The sequence below is a fragment of the Schistocerca cancellata genome, chromosome 1 (genome assembly GCF_023864275.1).
Source record: "Schistocerca cancellata isolate TAMUIC-IGC-003103 chromosome 1, iqSchCanc2.1, whole genome shotgun sequence".
Lineage (NCBI taxonomy): Eukaryota > Metazoa > Arthropoda > Insecta > Orthoptera > Acrididae > Schistocerca > Schistocerca cancellata.
The window spans coordinates 534,260,447-534,280,545 of record NC_064626.1 but is presented as its reverse complement, the minus strand read 5'-3'; the positions used below and the strand labels follow the sequence as shown (position 1 = coordinate 534,280,545).

General features: G+C 38.9%; 1 protein-coding gene across 1 annotated transcript in view; it reads left to right on the top strand.

The window, feature by feature from the left end:
- Window positions 1–20,099, top strand: part of LOC126179443 (syntaxin-1A-like) — a 67,237-nt gene that overhangs the window by 23,558 nt on the left and 23,580 nt on the right. The window contains exons 2-4 of the mRNA XM_049924609.1: window positions 8,384–8,464; window positions 16,719–16,818; window positions 16,899–16,973. Of these exons, the coding sequence (XP_049780566.1) occupies window positions 8,384–8,464; window positions 16,719–16,818; window positions 16,899–16,973 (256 nt within the window). The remainder of the gene's footprint in view (window positions 1–8,383; window positions 8,465–16,718; window positions 16,819–16,898; window positions 16,974–20,099) is intronic.

The following is a 20,099-nucleotide window of genomic DNA, read 5'->3' as shown; positions in this document are numbered from 1 at the left end:
CAGAGGATCGAGTGACATTATATTGAGTGCACTATCCGAAAATTATCTAAAGCAATTAAACAGAGAACTGACTCATGGAGATAACATCTTGGACCTACTGATAACAAACAGACTTGAACTTTTCGACTCTCTAAGCACAGAATAGGGAATCAGTGATCACAAGGCCGTTGCAGCATCCCTGAATATGGAAGTAAATAGGAATATAAAAAAAGGGAGGAATGTTTATCTGTTAGGCAAGAGTAATAGGAGGATGATTTCAGACTACCTAACAGATCAAAACAAAAATTTCTGTCCCAACACTGACAATGTTGAGTGTTTATGGAAAAAGTTCAAGGCAATTGTAAAATGCGTTTTAGACAGGTACGTGCCGAGTAAAACTGTGAGGGATGGGAAAAATCCACCGTGGTTCAACAACAAAGTTAGGAAACTACTGTGAAAGCAAAGAGAGCTTCATTGCAAATTTAAATGCACCCAAAACCTCTCAGACAAACAGAAGCTAAATGATGTCAAAGTTAGCGTAAGGAGCACTATGCGTGAAGCGTTCAGTGAATTCGAAAGTAAAATTGTATGTACCGACTTGACAGAAAATCCTAGGAAGTTCTGTTCTTACTTTAAATCAGTAAGTGGTTCGAAACAGCATATCCAGACACTCTGGGATGATAATGGCATTGAAACAGAGGATGACATGCGTAAAGCTAAAATACTAAACACCTTTTTCCAAAGCTGTTTCACAGAGGAAGACCACACTGCAGTTCCTTCTCTAAATCCTCGCAAGAATGAAAAAATGGCTGACATTGAAATAAGTGTCCAAAGAGTAGAAAAGCAACTGAAATCACTCAACAGAGGAAAGTCCACTGGACCTGATGGGATACCAATTCGATTCTACAGAGTACGCGAAAGAACTTGTCTCCCTTCTAACAGCCGTGTACCCCAAGTCTCTAGAGGAACGGAAGGTTCCAAATGATTGGAAAAGAGCACAGGCAGTTCCCGTTTTCCTGAAGGGTTGTCGAGCAGATGCACAAAACTATAGGCCTATATCTCTGACATCGATCTGTTGTGGAATTTTAGAACATGGTTTTTGCTCGCGTATCATGTCATTTCTGGAGACCCAGAATCTACTCTGTAGGAATCAACATGGATTCCGGAAACAACGATTGTGTGAGACCCAACTCGCTTTATTTGTTCATGACACCCAGAAAATATTAGATACAGGCTCCCAGGTAGATGCCATTTTCCTTGACTTCCGGAAGGCATTCGATACAGTTCCGCACTGTCGCCTGATAAACAAAGTAAGAGCCTATGGAATATCAGACCAGTTGTGTGGCTGGATTGAAGAGTTTTAGCAAACAGAACACAGCATGTTGTTCTCAATGGAGAGATGTATATAGACGTTAAAGTAACCTGTGGCATGCCACAGGGGAGTTTTATGGGACCATTGCTTTTCACAATATATATAAACGACCTAGTAGATAGTGTCAGATGATACTGTAGTATGCAGAGAAGTTGCAGCATTAGAAAATTGCAGCGAAATGCAGGAAGATCTGCAGCAGATAGGCACTTGGTGCAGGAAGTGGCAACTGACCCTTAACATAGACAAATATAATGTATTGCAAATACATAGAAAGAAGGATCCTTTATTGTATGATTATATGATAGTGGAACAAACACTGGCAGCAGTTACTTCTGTAAAATATTTGGGAGCATTCATATGGAACGATTTGAAGTGGAATGATCATATAAAATTAATTGTTGGTAAGGCGGGTGCCAGGTTGAGATTCATTGGGAGAGTCCTTAGAAAATGTAGTCCAACAACAAAGGAGGTGGCTTACAAAACACTCGTTCGACCTATACTCGAGTACTGTTCATCAGTGTGGGATTCGTACCCGGTCGGGTTGACAGAGGAAATAGAGAAGATCGAAAGAAGAGCGGCGCATTTCGTCACAGGGTTATTTGGAAAGCATGGCAGCATTACGGAGATGTTTAGCAAACTCAAGTGGCAGACTCTGCAAGAGAGGTGCTCTGCACCGCGGTGTAGCTTGCTGTCCAAGTTTCGAGAGGGTGTGTTTCTGGGTGAGATATCAAATATATTGCTTCCCCCTACTTATACCTCCCGAGCAGATCATGAGTGTAAAATTAGAGAGATTACAATGTTCACGGATGCTTTCTGGCAGTCGTTCTTCCCACGAACCATATGCGACTGGAACAGGAAAGGGAGGTAATGACAGTGGCACATAAAGTGCCCTCCGCCACACACCATTGGGTGGCTTACGGAGTGTAAATGTAGATGTAAATACATTATATAAAAGTAGTAGCCATCTGCTGTAGGGCTTTTCTTAAAACTTTTTTAAAATTTGTTTGTAAAATATCACATATTTGACACAGGATATACTCTATGCCACTTGAAAGATTTGTATAAAACTGCCGCTTAAATATATTTTACAAATGAAGAATAAATAAGAACTGTCTTTCTCTCCTGGTATCTCTCAAATGTAAAAGCAGTGCAGGAGTACATGTTATAATCTATTGTGTGCTGTATCATGTACAACTGTAAAAGTGATTGTACAGTGGAGACACTTTGATTAGAACACAGAAGAGATGCCACAAAATTATTTACATCAGTAAGTAGTTTGAACAGATTGGAGCTCTCTCTCAGCATCCATCCTAATTGCAAAGTGTGAAGAATTGACATGGCAAGGGCTGGTGTCACTCCACTACAGGTTCACTACAGCAGTTAACTTCAAGAATGGTGATCAGAAAAATATATGAAAACTAAAAGTTGACACACTTGTCTACTATGTGACAGATTGTACATGGATTGGAGGACATTATAAGAAAAGCCATCCAACCTGTAACATTCCCATAGATAAAGGGTTCTTAATTACCAGTAATGACTTTGGAGTCGGGAAAAGTTTAACCCTGTTCCACAGATCAAAGCAAAGTTGGTGACCCTTATTTAGACTGATTTTTCCATGTGTAGCAGTGCAGAGAACTGATCTGTAGCTACAGACCAAAGTTTGCAATCGTAATGCTAATAACAGTGAATGCACACTGTGATTTTCGACAGTCAAATTTATTTTGTCAAAGTTGCGAGAATTTGTTGCTTTCATAGTTCCTAAATTGTTTGCATGATGAATGAACTTTTCAAATTTTTGGATGAATGCTTTAAAAATTATGTATTGAATTGCAGTCTATAGTAAAGTGATGTGCTGAGCATTAATGCTGGAAAATTATTTTTAATTGAAACATTTTATTTATTATATTGCTGTTACTGATGATATTTCCACATTAGACAACTGTGGTATGTTAAAAGTAGGAGAAGAAGGTGTGGAAGGGGGTGGAGAGGGGAGTGTTTGACATTGTGTCCCACAGCAGACTTTTGATGCATGTCTGAGCATATGGATTAGGTTCCCAGATATGTGGGTGGCTCAAAAGCTTCTTAAGTGACAGAACCCAGAAAGTTGTTTGCAATGGTGGATGTTCATCTCAAACAAGAGTACATCAGGAGTGCTCCGGAGAAGTGTGATAGGACCATGCTTATTCTCTGTATACATAGATGATCTGATGGATAGAGTGAGCAGCAGTTTATGGGTGTTTGTTGATTACATTGTATTGTGTGCTGGAAGGTTTCATTATGAGTGAATGTAGGAGTATACAGGATGACTTTGACAGAATTTATTGATGGAGTGATGAATGGCAGTTTGCTCTGAATGTAGAAAAATGTAAGTTAATGTGGATAGGTAGTAAAACAATCATGTGATGCTTGAATAGAGCATTAATGTGGTACTTGATACAGCCACATTGATTGAATATGTAGGCATAACGTTGCAAAATGATACGACATGGAACAAGCATGAAAGGCCTGTAGTAGGGAAGGCAAACGGTTGACTTTGTTTTATAGGGTGACCTTTGGGAAAGTGAAACTCATTTACAAAGGAGACAGTGTATAGAACCCCAGTGCAACCCATTCTTGAGTAATGCTCGATGTTTGAGTTCCCCGCCAGTTTGGATTAAAGGGAGGCATTGAAGCAGTTCAGACGTGTGCTGTTAGATTTGTTACCAATAGGTTTAATCAGCCTGGAAGAATTGCAAAGATGTTTCATGAACTCTAATGGGAACTGCTGGAGAGAAGATGATACTCTTTTTGTGAGGCACCATTAAGGAAATATAGAGAACCAACATTTGAGGCTGATTGCAGAACGATTCAACTGATCCCATTATACATTGTACACAAGGACCTCAGAGATAATATAAGATAAATTAGGGCTTCTACAAAGGTTTATAGACAGTCATTTGCAAGTGGGACAAGAAAGGAAATGACTGAAATGGTACATGGTACCCTCTGTAATGCACTGTATGGTGGCTTGTGGAATATGTAGATGTATGTAGGCAAGGGGAGCAGAGCAGAGGGGAGTGGAGAGAAGACAGTAAAAAACTGTGAACCTCCATAGTACTCAACCCTGGATTTGCAAATGAAAGTATTACACATAAAAAGAAACTTGCGTGAATAAGCTTATTGTGATGCATCAGAAAGTGAGAAAATGAATGCTGAAACACTGAAAGTGGCAACTCAGTAGGCAGATTATCTGTGGAGTACATGTGGTTTTTGTTTATTTGTATTTTTTTTTAATTGTATGATATTCCAAAACTATGAGAGGAAAAATCAGTATCAGATAACACAGTTATTTCAAAGCCGTAGCCTTGACAGCATATTGATACTCAAAATATCCAGTAGGGAAATATCTGAAAACATATAGAATGTATATTGGAATGATAGATTAGCCTCTGCAGGAGGAGGAGAGTTTATGGTGACAAGCACAAGCATTAGACCTAGCAAGAGCTGAAATGAATCTGACTGCAAACTAATATGGACTAGTATAACTGTGGTGGACATAATTATGTTTTTCGACTGACCACCAGATTAAGACATCTCAGTTTTAGATTCATTCAAAGATATCCTAAACATAATAGTACAGAAATGCTCAGAGCATAAAGTAGTATGTTCTGGCTTTAACCTGCTCAGTATCAATCATGAAAATTATGTACATACATACATTAGCAGCAGTAAACACAAACAAACCTGTGAAATAATGTTGTAAACTACGTCGAACAACTAGTTTGACAACACAGATGAAAAATGAATATTTTAAACCTAGCTACAAACAGGTCCAATTTTTTTAACAGTGTCACCAATGAGACACAAATTAGCACCTCTGATGCTATGCCAGGAAAAATGGTCACCATTAGCAAAAAGGACATCAAGTAAGCTAGGACAGTATTTTTGTTTGGTCAAATTGATAAGGAGGCAAAAGCAGGAGAAGCTGAAAGATGATATGAATTGTGTTCCGGATATGTACATTCCAAGTAAAGTAATAAAAGATGACAAAGACCCTCCCTGGTTTTATAGTTCCATTCAAACAACATTGTAAAAACAGAGACTACTACACTAGTGCTTCAAAAGAGGTTACAGGAAAACTGATAGACAAAAGTTAATGGCAACTCATGTAGCTTAAAGAATTGCTATCTGTGAAGCCTAAGATAATTATCACATTCAGAGCCTGGAAAAAGGTGTATCAGAAAGTTCTAGGAAGTTCTGGTTATGCATAAAGCCAATGAATGGGTCCAAATCTTCACTCAGTTTCTTGTGCATCTGTCCGGTGTTGGAATGAAAGATAGTGTAGGCAACTTCTGCCAGTGAATGTATCGGGAGGCGAAAGGCACCACATTAAGACTCGTCCGAGCTTTCCAAGACATTTATTGTTTCCAACTACAGTTCCATGTTCCCCTCGGTCTGTGTCACCGGGTCCCGAAATGTCGAGGTCACCACTTCACTGTCTGTGAAATGGCTTCGTGCGGAATGGCTGCCTCAGCAACATGTGCACACACTGTGTGTCGCCCTTGTATACCAGCGGAGTTGCGGCATCATAAGGGTGCTGGCAGTTGACTTGGCGGTCTGTGTCCCTGCCAACCCAGTATCGCTCGGTGTGAGCTGCAGGTGGCCAGCTACATGCTCCTCGCTGGTGTGGCTGAGATCACGGCGAGAACAAGCACCCACGATCAGACATCCGAATCTGCGGCCCTCGCCTCAGGATGCCTCGAGCGTGTGTTGGAAGCCAGGACAACTGCCCGTAGTAGCAAGCCATGGAGTGGCCTGCCACTGGTTGGCTACGGACCCCACGTTAGCCTCAGAGGGTCGAACCAGCGACCCGCCGTGGACTGTAACACTGGTGCCTCATCTACTGCAATGTGTAGCTGATGGTGTGACACACCCCGCCATCCAGGAGAACTGCCACACTTGAATGAATCTTGTTACAAACCCGCACCTATTTATATGCAGCTGTACGCCTCTGTTTTGTCATATGCGCCTCTTCGCGTCATGTACTCATAACATGCTGTGTTGGCCAGTGGTCCCCTTCTGCCTCTATTTGCGACATGCAAAACCACTATGTATACTCTTTCAGCAATTTGACGGCCCTGTGGCCTCTATTCTACTTCGCAACTGTTGCTATGCGTAACTCACTGCAATCTGGCCCGCATCTGGCTGTAACTTGTGCTCAGAATATTGCACAAAACTCAACTTTCCCTATCCTAAATGGTGGTGCTGTTACAACAGCAAAGAGAAAGCAGAAATATTAAAGTCACTATTTAGGAATTTATTCATATATGAGAACACTACCAAACTGGTGTTTCACTGCCATGCACACTTACAAATGACTGACATCGACATTAGCACCCCCCGTATCGGAAAGCAATTAAGACTATGAAGTGTTTTTCTTGTTGATTTAGGATTTTTTGTAGCTGCTGGCTCACTCCTTGTAGTTGAAGCTGAGTTAGAACACTTCATGAGATCTGTCACCCAACTAATGTTTGATGTATTTACTTCTTTTTTAGTTTGGTTGCCATAGTTTATTCTCCTGTTAATCGGCAGCTCTGCAGTACCATGTGTCACTGAGGAAAGGCTTGACTTCTTCACGTTCTGTAGCTGTTACTGGAGCAAAAGAAGATAACTTCTACTCATAACATGGAAAATCATGTCCACTACTTCCCTTTTACAAACATATATTGTTTGTGAATTAGAGTGAATTAGAGTAGAATATTTTTCAATAGTTCCACAAATGAATTTTCCAAAAAATGCAGGTACCTCTCTTCTGTCAGTCGCTGACTGATAATAAATGGACCTATCAAAAGGCTACCGATCATGCCGCACCAAACATATATGGCAAAACAAACTTGGAAATTGCTATACACTGAAGCATGTGTATTTTCCCATGACCATAGATGATTATTGCTTGTGTTGTTTATTCCTTGTTGTGAAAACTGGGCTTCATCAGTGAATAGTATGTATGGAAGCAAATTAAGATTCTCAGTTATCCAGTGACAGAATTGAAGTCATTGAGCATTGTCACCAACGTGGAGATTTTGGCCACGCTGTATATGAAATGGATAAAGTTTTTCCGCACGTAATGTTTCCCATACACGTGTCTGTGGGACATTCATACACAAGGCCATTCTTCGTTTGCTCGTACTGGGACTTTGCTCAACACTTGCGATAATTTATTCCTGTTCTTGCAAAGTTTATTGATGTGCATGCTTGGACAAAAATGTCTACTTGGAAAAGAGCCTGTTGCATGCAAAGTGATAAACAATTTGGTAAACACCCTGCGATCAGAATCGTCGAGTTAGAAAGTGCCTGTAGTATTTGTCTCTCACAGCAGTAGCACTACCATAGCAGAAGCCATAAAAGTACACCATATCTGCATATTCCTCATTACTGCAGGTGTGTGGCATTGTTAGCAGAGCTTGTACGAACACAGTTAACACCATACAGTACACAGCTAATCGATCCATCGCCGGTACACTACACAATGCAGCTATCATGGGCACAACTGTGCAAACAACAGGTAATTGTACTACGTACGTTACGTGACCACCGTACGTGCTAGATTGCATAGCATAAACATGGTATGTACCCGTGCACTGTTTGCAAGACAATCATGTTATGGTCCAGTTGTATTGCGTATACATTCACATTGTTCACATCAGTTTTGCAGAATTAAAGTTCCTTTGTGAACAAGATTGGATAGGGTATCTTCTAATTCTTTGATTAGATTAGATGTTCTGATTTATGACTTGACATTTAATTATCATTCTTTAATATTATAGATGACATGAGTTTTTCTGCTGTGTAGACAATAACTCCATTAAAATTCTGATTTCATTTCCTGCACTGCAGACAAATGAACCAAGAGTGTTCTAAAACTTATTTACATTTTGTAGCCATTAAATGAAAATATAATGTGAAATAATAACTGTCAAGGCATCATGAACTGTTTTAAATTTAGCTCAATAAATAAAAAAATTTAACACATATGTTTCATACTTACAGGTTCAAGAAGGCAAGGATTATGGAACAGTCATTGTGCACATTGATGACAAGATCCAACATGTGGATGCTTTCCTCGAAAAGGTTTGTCATGGGCCTCAATACTAAAAAAACTGCTTAGATCTAATTATGATTTTTCTAATTCAGTAATGCATTACACACACACACACACACACACACACACACACACACACACACACACACACGGTCATTGTCCCCAATGCCCAAAGACAGTGGCCATTTGTTTGTGAGTTGTGCCTGCATACATGTGTGTCTGTTTTCTGTTTCAAAAGGAGGAATTTGTCCCAAAGCTTTAATATTTCAGCAATCTTTTTCATTGTGGCTGTCTGTGACTAAATGCCTTAACACAATACCACCTTAACACAATACCACCAGCCTTAACAGTGGTTCACTTCAGATTTCGAGAAAGTACCCAATTTCATCACTACAGCATTCTGACTGGTAGTGAGAACATGTTAGTATATGTTTGTAATTAAAGTTATGATACGGTTTCATACATAATATTACACAGTAACAGTTGAACATCAGCAATCACTATTAGGAGCACACGGAAAATCCTGTCCTTGATGTCTTCAGTTCTCAACATTAGGCCTGTCAATTCCAGTTTGAAATTTCTGGGTCAGTAATAATGTTAATGTTATGGGAAATGGGAATATGGATAACTGTAAATGCAACAGACTGTTCCCACAAATTTTTATACATACATATATTTCAGCACAAAGAAAGGTACAATGGTACAAAGGTTGACTAAAACATTTACATGGCGGCTCGTCAGAGCAGTTAGAGCTCAAAGATCATGCTTTACATGGTTGATGTGACCTATCGATGCCACAATGTAAAAGTATTGCGGTAGAGAGCACAATTATTACATGCAGATCAACTAAAGAAAATGTAAGTAATATACACTAGTAAAATGTGGTAAGGAGTATGAGGAGGTACTGCTGACAACAGCAACAACAACAACAACAACAACAACAACAACAACTCAACAGAGAAATTGTGTTATATTAATACCAAAGGATATTATAGTGATTCAGAAATGCAACTCACTGATGATGGCATTCCTTGGCTGAGATGGAGAGAGACAATAAAGGGTACCAACTAAGCTCTTGGCACCAGTGTATAGTACAAGGTGAGTTGATACAGATTTAATATTTCCAAAACAGAGATAATGGTGTGATGTTAATTTCAAAATATAAAAGTTTTGGGAGAATCTTTTATATTGTTCTGGAAATTAAAGTTACTAATTATCTTAGAAATGAGGATTATTCTCTAAGAAGGAGTTTGTCAGTGCACACTGCAAGTAGAAGAAAAGGGGCTGGAACAAAAAGTAAAATCCTCAGCCAGAATAAATGCATTCTCGTCATTAATATTACACATGCTGAGGAAAACTTGCAATTTGCTTGCTGGGTATGGAAGATTAGGCCTCTTAAAGATACCATCCTAGAACTGGATTTAGGAAAATCATAGAAAATATGCCGGCCGCAGTGGCCGAGCGGTTCTGGGCGCTTCAGTCTGGAACCACGCGGCTGCTACGGTCGCAGGCTCGAATCCTGCCTCGGGCATGGATGTGTGTGATATCCTTAGGTTAATTAGGTTTAAGTAGTTCTAAGTTTAGGGGACTGATGGCCTCAGTCGTTAAGTCCCATAGTGCTTAGAGCCATTTGAACAGAAAATATAAACATCCTCCCAACAGCAGTCTACTGTGCCAACTCATTTGGTTTATAACTGCAAAGTGTCACTTTTAGATCGGTAATGGGACAGGAAATATCAAACTGATTCATGAAAAACAAGGACTGGTGTAAGGTCTGTATTATCAATGATGTATTAATAATTACTGTATTAAAATTACCAATTTATAAAAATAAATGTGACACATTTCTTAGTTTTCAGAACTACAAGTTCCTTCTTTGGGGTGGGGAGAGGGATAGGGTAGGGAAGGTTAAAAAGGAAGGGCAGAGTACTCAGATTATTGGATGAGAGGGGCCCACCTGCATTGAGGACTAGGATAGTCGAAGATCATACAATGAAGGCTTTCATGAATAGATGTCATAGTCACTGATGAGTCTTTTGGGCTGTTCAGCTAAGGTAAAAAAAAAAATTTTGGTTCTGACATTTTGTCCACAGCTGTGCTGGACATCTTTGGAGGTGCTCCTGGAAATGCTAAGTCTTGTTGACTGACGAGTCAGACATAAGGAGTGATATAAACACTATGTAAAGTGGGTGTAGTAACGTTTACACATGATCAGCAGAGAAAGAATAAAAACTTATCTATTGATTCTGCAGAGCCACAGTCCATATAAATTCAAGTTTTGTGACTTCTTTTTTTCTATTAAAGTCATCACTATGCTTATATATTTTGAATGCTTCTCTATACAGTTGTGGGTAACAGAAATCTCTACGCTTATCTTGCTTCATCACTGTGCTAATCTTTCCTGTACTTTTTTAAAATTGTGGAATTCCCCCAAAAAAGGATTCCATACATCAGTACCAACTGTATATTGCCATGGTACATTTCTCTAATGATGAGCAACTAGTATTTTTAGTATTTTTAGAGAGAATTATAACAGCATACATAAATGTATTCAGTGTTTTATTTAGATTATTAAGGTGCACCTCCCACTTCAAACTGTCCTTAATATGTAGGCCTAATAATTTTCTCCTCAATGATTAAAACAGGATTTGCAGGGTGGAGGATTTATGGTGAGCCCGTTGGTTCTGAGCCATCGTGCTAAACTTTGCGTTGCCGATGTTATTGTTTCCTGCAGATTTTCATCAATGTGTGATGTAATTACAATATTAGTGTCATCTGCAAAAGAGTACTATGGTTCCATCAGTTATTTCTTTGGACATGTCACTTACACACAGCAGAAATAGAACAGATCCCAGAACAGACCCCTGCTGGATTACAGACTTTATTTTTTTGCATATTACTGTGAAAACTAGAAACTGTGTGTGTGGTCTTTGTATTTGATTTCTGGATACTCTCTTGATGATCATCAAGGTATGATTGGATCTATCTTCTAGAGTGGCATTTAATTTCACAATTACTTTAATTACGCAAAAGAATCTCATGCTTCTCGCATATTTCTTGACATAATGAAGCCTGTTACCAATTGTGTTGTTTATCATCCAATACTGTTAGCATTTCATTTAAAAAGGCAAAAAATGCTGACTTGGTTTATTTGCCAACTTTGAACCCATCTGTCAGCTGTTTATCAGCATTTCTTTATTTAAGATGACTGATACTGGCATACAATAAACAATTTCTCATTTGTTGCTGTTCTTACACAGTGCTGCTTCTTTTGCAGTTTTTAGTCTATTTGGAAATACTTCAGTCCTGAATGATGAGGAGTTTACAATATTTACTGGTGGTTCTTCAATAAATATTGCTGCACTACCTTGATCATTGCATCTGGTATCCCATCGGCACCCCATGAATATTTATTAGGTCTTTATAATTGCAGATAGTGCCTCAGGTGTTGCTGGATACATAAATAATGCTTTTGCATGAATTTTTTTGTTCTGATTGCCTTCTCTTACTGTCTGTCTGCTTGCCATGATGTTTGTATTTATCAACTGTTGTGCTATGTTTCAGATATTAGAGTTGAGAACACTAGCCACTTGTCTGGGATGAGATAGTTTATTGTTATTCTTAATAGGTTCTATATTACTGTGATTACCTAACTTTTACTTAAGATGGCTGTTATTCTTCTAAGAAACATCACTTATTTTTTATAAATTGTCAGATAGTTTTAGTTTTATTCCTGGAATTAAATTTTATTTGTTTTCTTGGGAAAACCAATGAAAAAAGAACAGAAAAAAGAAAGCTCAAATGTGTCCATTGAGTTCCACACTCTTATTTTGAGGGTTAAGTGTCAGCTTCTGCACAAAATGCTATTTTCTGGAGTGTTTCTTGTATTTTACAAACATATGCAACTGTGGCATCTATGAACAGCATCACAAATTGATGACAGCAGAAGAAAATTTGTGGTCTGACATGGAAGACTGTGTTTTTAGCTAAAAAAGAAACAGTCATAATTTTTTGTTAGGTTGATGTACTTTGTTCAATGTCTTCTATGTAGACATATTCAACACTTGAAGTATAGTACAGGATGATCTGCAAAATAATCAACTATGCCTGCAAACAATCCTGTTGGAGGAACATCCGCAGCCAGACTGAAAATATCGCAACAGTTGTAAGCTTCTTTTATTTATAACATGACTGGTTTCAGCTCTTATACACCCATCTTCAGGTGTCATACTGAAAATAGCAAGAGACAGGAGATAATTTTTTTACAAGCAGCAATACACATAAACAAAACAAAAATTCCACCGCATCTTGTACTCGGCCACCATGGTGCTCGGGGTCACAGCACCAAGCATTAGTGTCCTGATATTCTTTGCATATTTCTTTACACAGGCAGTCGTCCGTAGTACTATCTGGCATCACTTTGTGTTGACTTAGGTTTTACAGCACCTAGCCTGATTGGTGGCTTTTAAATTTTTTTATGGAATTTTTTGTTTTGTTTTTTATGTGCATGGCTGCTTGTACAAAGGGCGTTCAAAAAGTTTTGCACAGTCTTCTCTAATTTTTTTTATTTTTAGCAGGAGGAGAATGAAATTTTTTGTGAACATACTTGGAACATTAAGCTATACATTGAGCCTACTCAGTGTAGCCTCCAGCAGCTGTGCCGCATCTGGCCCAATGTTCTTTCTATGATGTAAATGGACTTTGGTAAAATTCTGGGATTGACTTTTACGCCATCACTTCACACAGGAAATAAGGTCTTTCTCACTATCAAATGTTTTACTGTGCAGGTGGGCCTTCAGATGACAAAAGAGGTAAAAATCAGACGGAGCCAGGTCTGGACTGTAGGGAGGATGAGGAACAATTTTCCAACCCATTTTCCTGATTTTATCCTGTGTCATAAGGACTGTATGGGTTTTGGCATTGCCATGGTGTAACCTGATGAGCTGACCCTGAAGCTGTGGTCTGTGCGTCTCGATGGCATGTTGCAGCTTGTTCAGTGACAAACAGTAACGGTCCCAGTTAATTGTGGAGCCACGTCTCATTCACATCACTCACTGTCATCGATGGTCTACCGCATCGTGGATTGTCCAGTAGAGAGAAGTCACCTTCTTTAAACCTCTGCAACCACTGCTGGATACTGCTGCGATCCACTGTGTCCTCCCCATAAACATGGAGCAACTCCCTGTGGCAGAGTCATCGCTGGTCTTGAAGAGGAACTCCATCACCGACCGTTGTCACAACTTGACATCATCTTCACGGTGCATTATGGCACACCTGTAAATAAAAGAAAATACTTTTATATACCAAGTATGTTCACAAAAAATTTCTTTCTCCTTCTGCAAAAAATAAAAAAATTGGATACGACTGTGCAAAACTTATGGAACGCCCTTTGTAAAAATATTATCTCCCGTCTCCTGCTATTTTCAGAATGACACCTGAAGATGGGCATGTAAGAGCCCGAGAAACTGGTTGTGTTCTAAATAGAAGAACCTTGCAACTTTAGCAGTATTTTCAACCTCTGGCAACTATGACTTCAATGAGCTATTTTATTGGTCAGAAAATATTTTCAAGCTGCAAATTTTTGAGGACAGGTGAAAGTTGCAGAGTGCCTAAATTGATGAACAAGATGAATGTTCCAAGATTTGTCCTTCAAATCTTTCATGTCTTCCCACAGCCAAAGCACTTTTGTCAGCAGGTGCATCTTGTCAATGAGTGATGATTTTTTTCCCATTCTGCAGACTAGGCCTGTTTTCATATATTTTTTCATCCAGTTGTTGTGAAGACTTTTGCACTAGTCTCCAACTATTGTTGCCCTCTTTACAATGACTTTTGCCTCCCAGAAAATACAAATCATAATCTTTACAGCAGGTTAAACTGCCTTCCAACCACTGTTTCATGTCTGCCATGACATGATGGATCCATGCCATTTGCTATAACAGCTGTATTCTTTGTAAAATGGCCCAACACTTCTGAGAAATTTGTATTCACTTTTGCTTTTGGTCAGCCTTCAATATATGTGGTATCCAGTTTGCAGGAACCTTTTTCATAGTGTTAATACCCAAATTTTCTGAAAGGTCTTTTATGCATACAGTAATGGTCTCAACACACTTTCTTACAGTGTGTTGAGTGTTAGTTACGCTAACTGTACTTCTCCATTCAGAGCAATACAATGAATGAAAGCTCATATGTCTTCTAACTGTATATTTGATTTGATGACCTGTAAGCATGCATTTTGTTTACATATGGGCATTGACAAGCTACTACTAGAAAAAGTTCAGTCATTTTGCATTACTACATTTATAATTTGACAGGCACCCAATTAGGTTCAGTGGCCTTCCTTCTATTACTTTAGTTTCTTTCAACATTCACTTGTTTATACTGTTAAATATAAAAAAAAATGACAAACAAAGGAATGACTGGTAATGGAATCTACTTTTGGAGGCAACATGTAATGTTGCAGCTGCTGTATTCCACTTCAGTGCCTGTATGATAGATCAGTTAATACTGGTAAGTTAACTGTCTTGATGTGGGGAACAAATATAGATCCACTGTACACCAAATTGCACTGCAGACATTGTGGTAAATCAGTATATGACATCCTTTTGACTGGAGTGCTTTGTGAGCTACACAAAGACTGATTGGCTGACTGCTAATTGACAGTACTGGCTTGAGACTTGAGGACTCTGTTCATACATCCTCATCATGCAAACTGGTCATGCTGATCAAATGATCACATTAGTGCAGAAACTGCTGTGAACATAATTATGTCAAGGCTTACAAAAGGACTGTACGAACTTCCTTTCACTGCTTTAATTCACATTGACAGGATCTGTAGGGCTCCACTGGAGCTTCAGCATACGTAAACAGTATGACACAAGTCTCAACCATTTTGAGGAAATCGATTTTGGAAATTTTAGGCATCCTAATATATTTTGTTGTTGTCATTAATGCAACAGTTCGAAGGATTCTGATCTAAGGATTCTGCAGCTGAATGAGTAAGTGCTTAGCTCCATAAGGATGACACCTCTGGATCGAATCTCACTGCCAGTACTGTTGTGTTTCATTCCCAAGTAATTGTACCGAGTGAGGTGGCACAGTGGTTAGTACACTGGACTAACCTTCAAGAGGACAATGGTTCAGAATCCATGTCCGGCCATCCTGATTTAGGTTTCCTTACGTAAATAGCTTCAGGCAAATGCTGGGATGGTTCCTTTGAAAGGGCACAGCTGACTTCCTTCCCCATGCTTACCTAATCACGGAACCGATGACCTCGCTGTTTGGTCCCCTCTCCCAAATCAACCATCCAATCAACCAAGCAATTCTAACAACAGGTACGCATGGTACATCACAAAATTTTGCAATAATGACCAAGAACAATTTATTATGAAACTAAGCACTTACTCTCTCAGCTTCGGCATCTTGAATGCTAGCAACCATACAAAGCATACAAGCGAACCTAAAAATTTAAAACTCGACCTTCCTGAAAATGGCTGAGAGTTGTGTCTTCTTGTTTACACAAGTGGAAGTCTTAATTTGGAAGTCCTCATTCTGCCCTAGACACCTTGTCAATATGAATCAAATTGTTGAAGAGAAGTTGGCACACTCCTCTTGTTAGCAAAGGTCTGACAAACAGCAGCAACACAGCATCCTCATCAATAAAGTTAACTAACCAGGAAGGTACACTATGTTGAACAGCTAAAAACCAAAAAATTATTTTAAAATATGGAGATGTGTGTGTTCTACGTCTATGAAGGCCATTATCTGAAAATTGATGTTTGAAGGTTAATGAACTGACATACTAAATAAGCACAAGTCACTGGCAACATAATATAATCGAACAGACAGTTATAACCAGTAAATTCACAAGGTCATAAATATGGTGATATTCGACTAAAACTAAAAATCTCATTTGCATAAGATTTCCTCTTCACTTCTATAGCCTGCATTCCTTTCATGTGAACTTTGAAATACCAGAAACTGGCTCTTTAGTTATTCTTACTAAATATCATTATTATCTACTCTCTGCTTTATTTGTGCACTAGTTCCTGATATATATTATAATAAAACAAAATTATGCTACATTGAAAAGTAACTCGTCTGGTGTAAAACAGGTCACATTATGCTACAATGAATACATAGTTATTACAATAACAAGTAAAATGAGCTATTAATAGCAGTTACAAACACTCTTAAGAATAAATGTGATATTTATTAAGTGAAATTACAATGAAAGTACTTGGTAAACTCAACAAAATTATGGTTTTCCCTTCTTGTAATTTTCAGGTGTCTCAGATTCAGAAGCTAATAGAAAACATCAAAACAAAGATTGATGAGCTTAAAAATATACAGAAGGAGCTTTTAGGTATTCCAAAGGACCAAGCAAGTAAGCCAATTGAAATGTCTATTTCTGCTGAACTGGTACTAGAAATGTACTACAACATTTGTTTTGTCCTCTCTTGGCAGAACTAAGGCAGGATATGGATGCCTGTACTGCTTCAATTCAGAGAATGATAACCCTGACAAATGCTAGACTGAAAGGTATGTAATGTTATGTAGAAAAAGTTTCAGTTTTACACAATATAACCAGAAAAATTAAAAGTAATATCCTTCACATTCAAGTTTTAATTATTTTATTCACTTTATTACTAAATCTGCATCATTTATCAGTCATAAATGGATAGACTGCATCAAAATTACGTATACACATACAAATGAGTTATTTACAATTTTTCATATAACATATAAAGAAACTCTTCACAATGAGACATATATAACAAATGAAAACAATATTATTTTGGTCAATCAATATTATTTTGGTCAATCACTTTGGTCACAGCTTCCCCAATAGCCTGGTGAAAAAAATTCCGATAGAGTAAAATGGATGCTGTTTCAAGTCCTGTGCAATTTTCCTTCTGAATAATCCTGGTGTCAGATCTTGTGTTCTAGACAGTAGACAGCTTGGTATTGCAATGTTCTCCTCATTGCAGTTGTGATAAGTATGTGTTTCTTGCCTCAAACTGAAAGCTCTCTGGTTTTCTTTTATACTGATGACACCTAAAATACATACTAGCCAAAAACAGTCATAATTCCTAACCAGGTGAATATAGCCTTGCAGTGCTCCAGTCTTTTGTGTGCAGTGATAATCCTGACAGCTTCTTTTTGTATCATTAACATGTCCCTACAGCTGAAGAGTGCCAGAACAGCAGGCCATAATTAATGTTGTGTGAAATAGTGCATAACATGCTGTTATGATACTTATCAGTAAGGTATATCTAAAAAGAAAGATGATGAGACTTACCAAACAAAAGCGCTGGCAGGTCGATAGACACACAAACAAACACAAACATACACACAAAATTCTAGCTTTTGCAACCAACGGTTGCCTCGTCAGGAAAGAGGGAAGAAGAGGGAAAGACAAAAGGATTTGGGTTTTAAGGGAGAGGGTAAGGAGTCATTCCAATCCCGGGAGTGGAAAGACTTACCTTGGGGGAAAAAAGGACAGGTACACACCCGGAGGTGGGAAACCAGGAGATTGGATAGTTTTTTAAGGTGGAGGGTGGCATGCTGTTCTAATTTGTGGTTGGCCTGTAGGAGGATGCTCTGAACAACTGGTGTGGATGTGGGAGAGGAAAGATTGAGGACTTTTATTAAGGATAGGAGTTGATGGGTGCCTTTACAAATGTCTGTTTGTTCTGTGTATATGCGGATGGATATGTGTGCGTGTGCGAGTGTATACCTGTCCTTTTTTCCCCCAAGGTAAGTCTTTCCACTCCCGGGATTGGAATGACTCCTTACCCTCTCCCTTAAAACCCAAATCCTTTCAGTTATTAAACAACCTTTTTGGCAGTTTTAATAACTTTTGCTTTATTTCCATTTCCGTTTTTCTCACATCACCGATCATTTTTAGCCGCTTCCCACAGGTTTTTACGTCATTATTTCTTCATCAGACAATTGTTAGCTTCATTTCCATAATCTGCCACCACCAAACCACTTCTTTTAATACATCCTCACGTAGTTTTTTCGAAATTTTCCCGTATTTCTCCACCCTTCTTCCCTCTTTCCTGACGAGGCAATCGTTGGTTGCGAAAGCTAGAATTTTGTGTGTATGTTTGTGTGTCTATCGACCTGCCAGCGCTTTTGTTTGGTAAGTCTCATCATCTTTCTTTTTAGATATATTTTTCCCATGTGGAATGTTTCCCTCTATTATATTCATATCATTAATTTGAACCCAACAATCACGTTTGTTATTGTTATTGTCACTGTTACATTTCGTAGTCTTTTCTGTCATCTTATTTCCTCCTTCTGTTTTTGCCAGCAGTTTCACTTTCTATTCACCTTCTCCTTTTTTACCGTAATCCAGTATACAATTTTTTCTGCTTTCAACACTACCGCTGCTATAAAATCCACCGTTTCCAGTTCACAAACAGTTACTTTCAGCTATTAAACAACCTTTTTGGCAGTTTTAATAACTTTTGCTTTATTTCCATTTCCGTTTTTCTCACATCACCGATCATTTTTAGCCGCTTCCCACAGGTTTTTACGTCATTATTTCTTCATCAGACAATTGTTAGCTTCATTTCCATAATCTGCCACCACCAAACCACTTCTTTTAATACATCCTCACGTAGTTTTTTCGAAATTTTCCCGTATTTCTCCACCCTTTAATGTGTTTTGGCGGCAACACAACCACCTAACCTTTATGCACATCATTATCTACCTACAAAAGTTCACCACAGGATCAACATAGCCCAGCTCTAACCAACCCTTTTCCGCCTTTTTTCGCACCAGGTCTCCATTTGCTTTCTAGTTTTACCTTTATCTCTCCCCATATATTTTTATATTTATTTTAATTTTCATTTCAGCCTCGTGTTCCACTTTCCACCTTCTAGTACCATGTCGCCCTCACAACACCTCCACAACGACCCCATTAAGTTTTATTTACATTCCCTCCGCAAACATGCCTTCGCCCTAGCCAGATTACACTCCCATATTTTATTTTCTCAGGCTTGTCTGACATTTGGCATCACCCCCAAATGCCTCACACTTAAAGTTCCCATCTCTGGCTGCAACCCTTCTTTCCATCAGTCCCTATACCAGTTCCAAACTGAACAATCCATTGCCCTCACCCACCTAATCCTTCACCTACACATCCACTCAGCCAATCAACACACCCATCAACTCCTATCCTTAATAAAAGTCCTCAATCTTTCCTCTCCCACATCCACACCAGTTGTTCAGAGCATCCTCCTACAGGCCAACCACAAATTAGAACAGCATGCCACCCTCCACCTTAAAAAACTATCCAATCTCCTGGTTTCCCACCTCCGGAAAGGCAACTCACTCACCCTTCACAACCTTTCAAGGCCTTTACAAATGTCTGCTTGTGTCTGTGTATATGCGGATGGATATGTGTGTGTGTGTGTGCGCGCGAGTGTATACCTGTCCTTTTTTCCCCCAAGGTAAGTCTTTCCACTCCCGGGATTGGAATGACTCCTTACCCTCTCCCTTAAAACCCAAATCCTTTTGTCTTTCCCTCTTCTTCCCTCTTTCCTGACGAGGCAACCGTTGGTTGCGAAAGCTAGAATTTTGTGTGTATGTTTGTGTGTCTATCGACCTGCCAGCGCTTTTGTTTGGTAAGTCTCATCATCTTTCTTTTTAGATGTA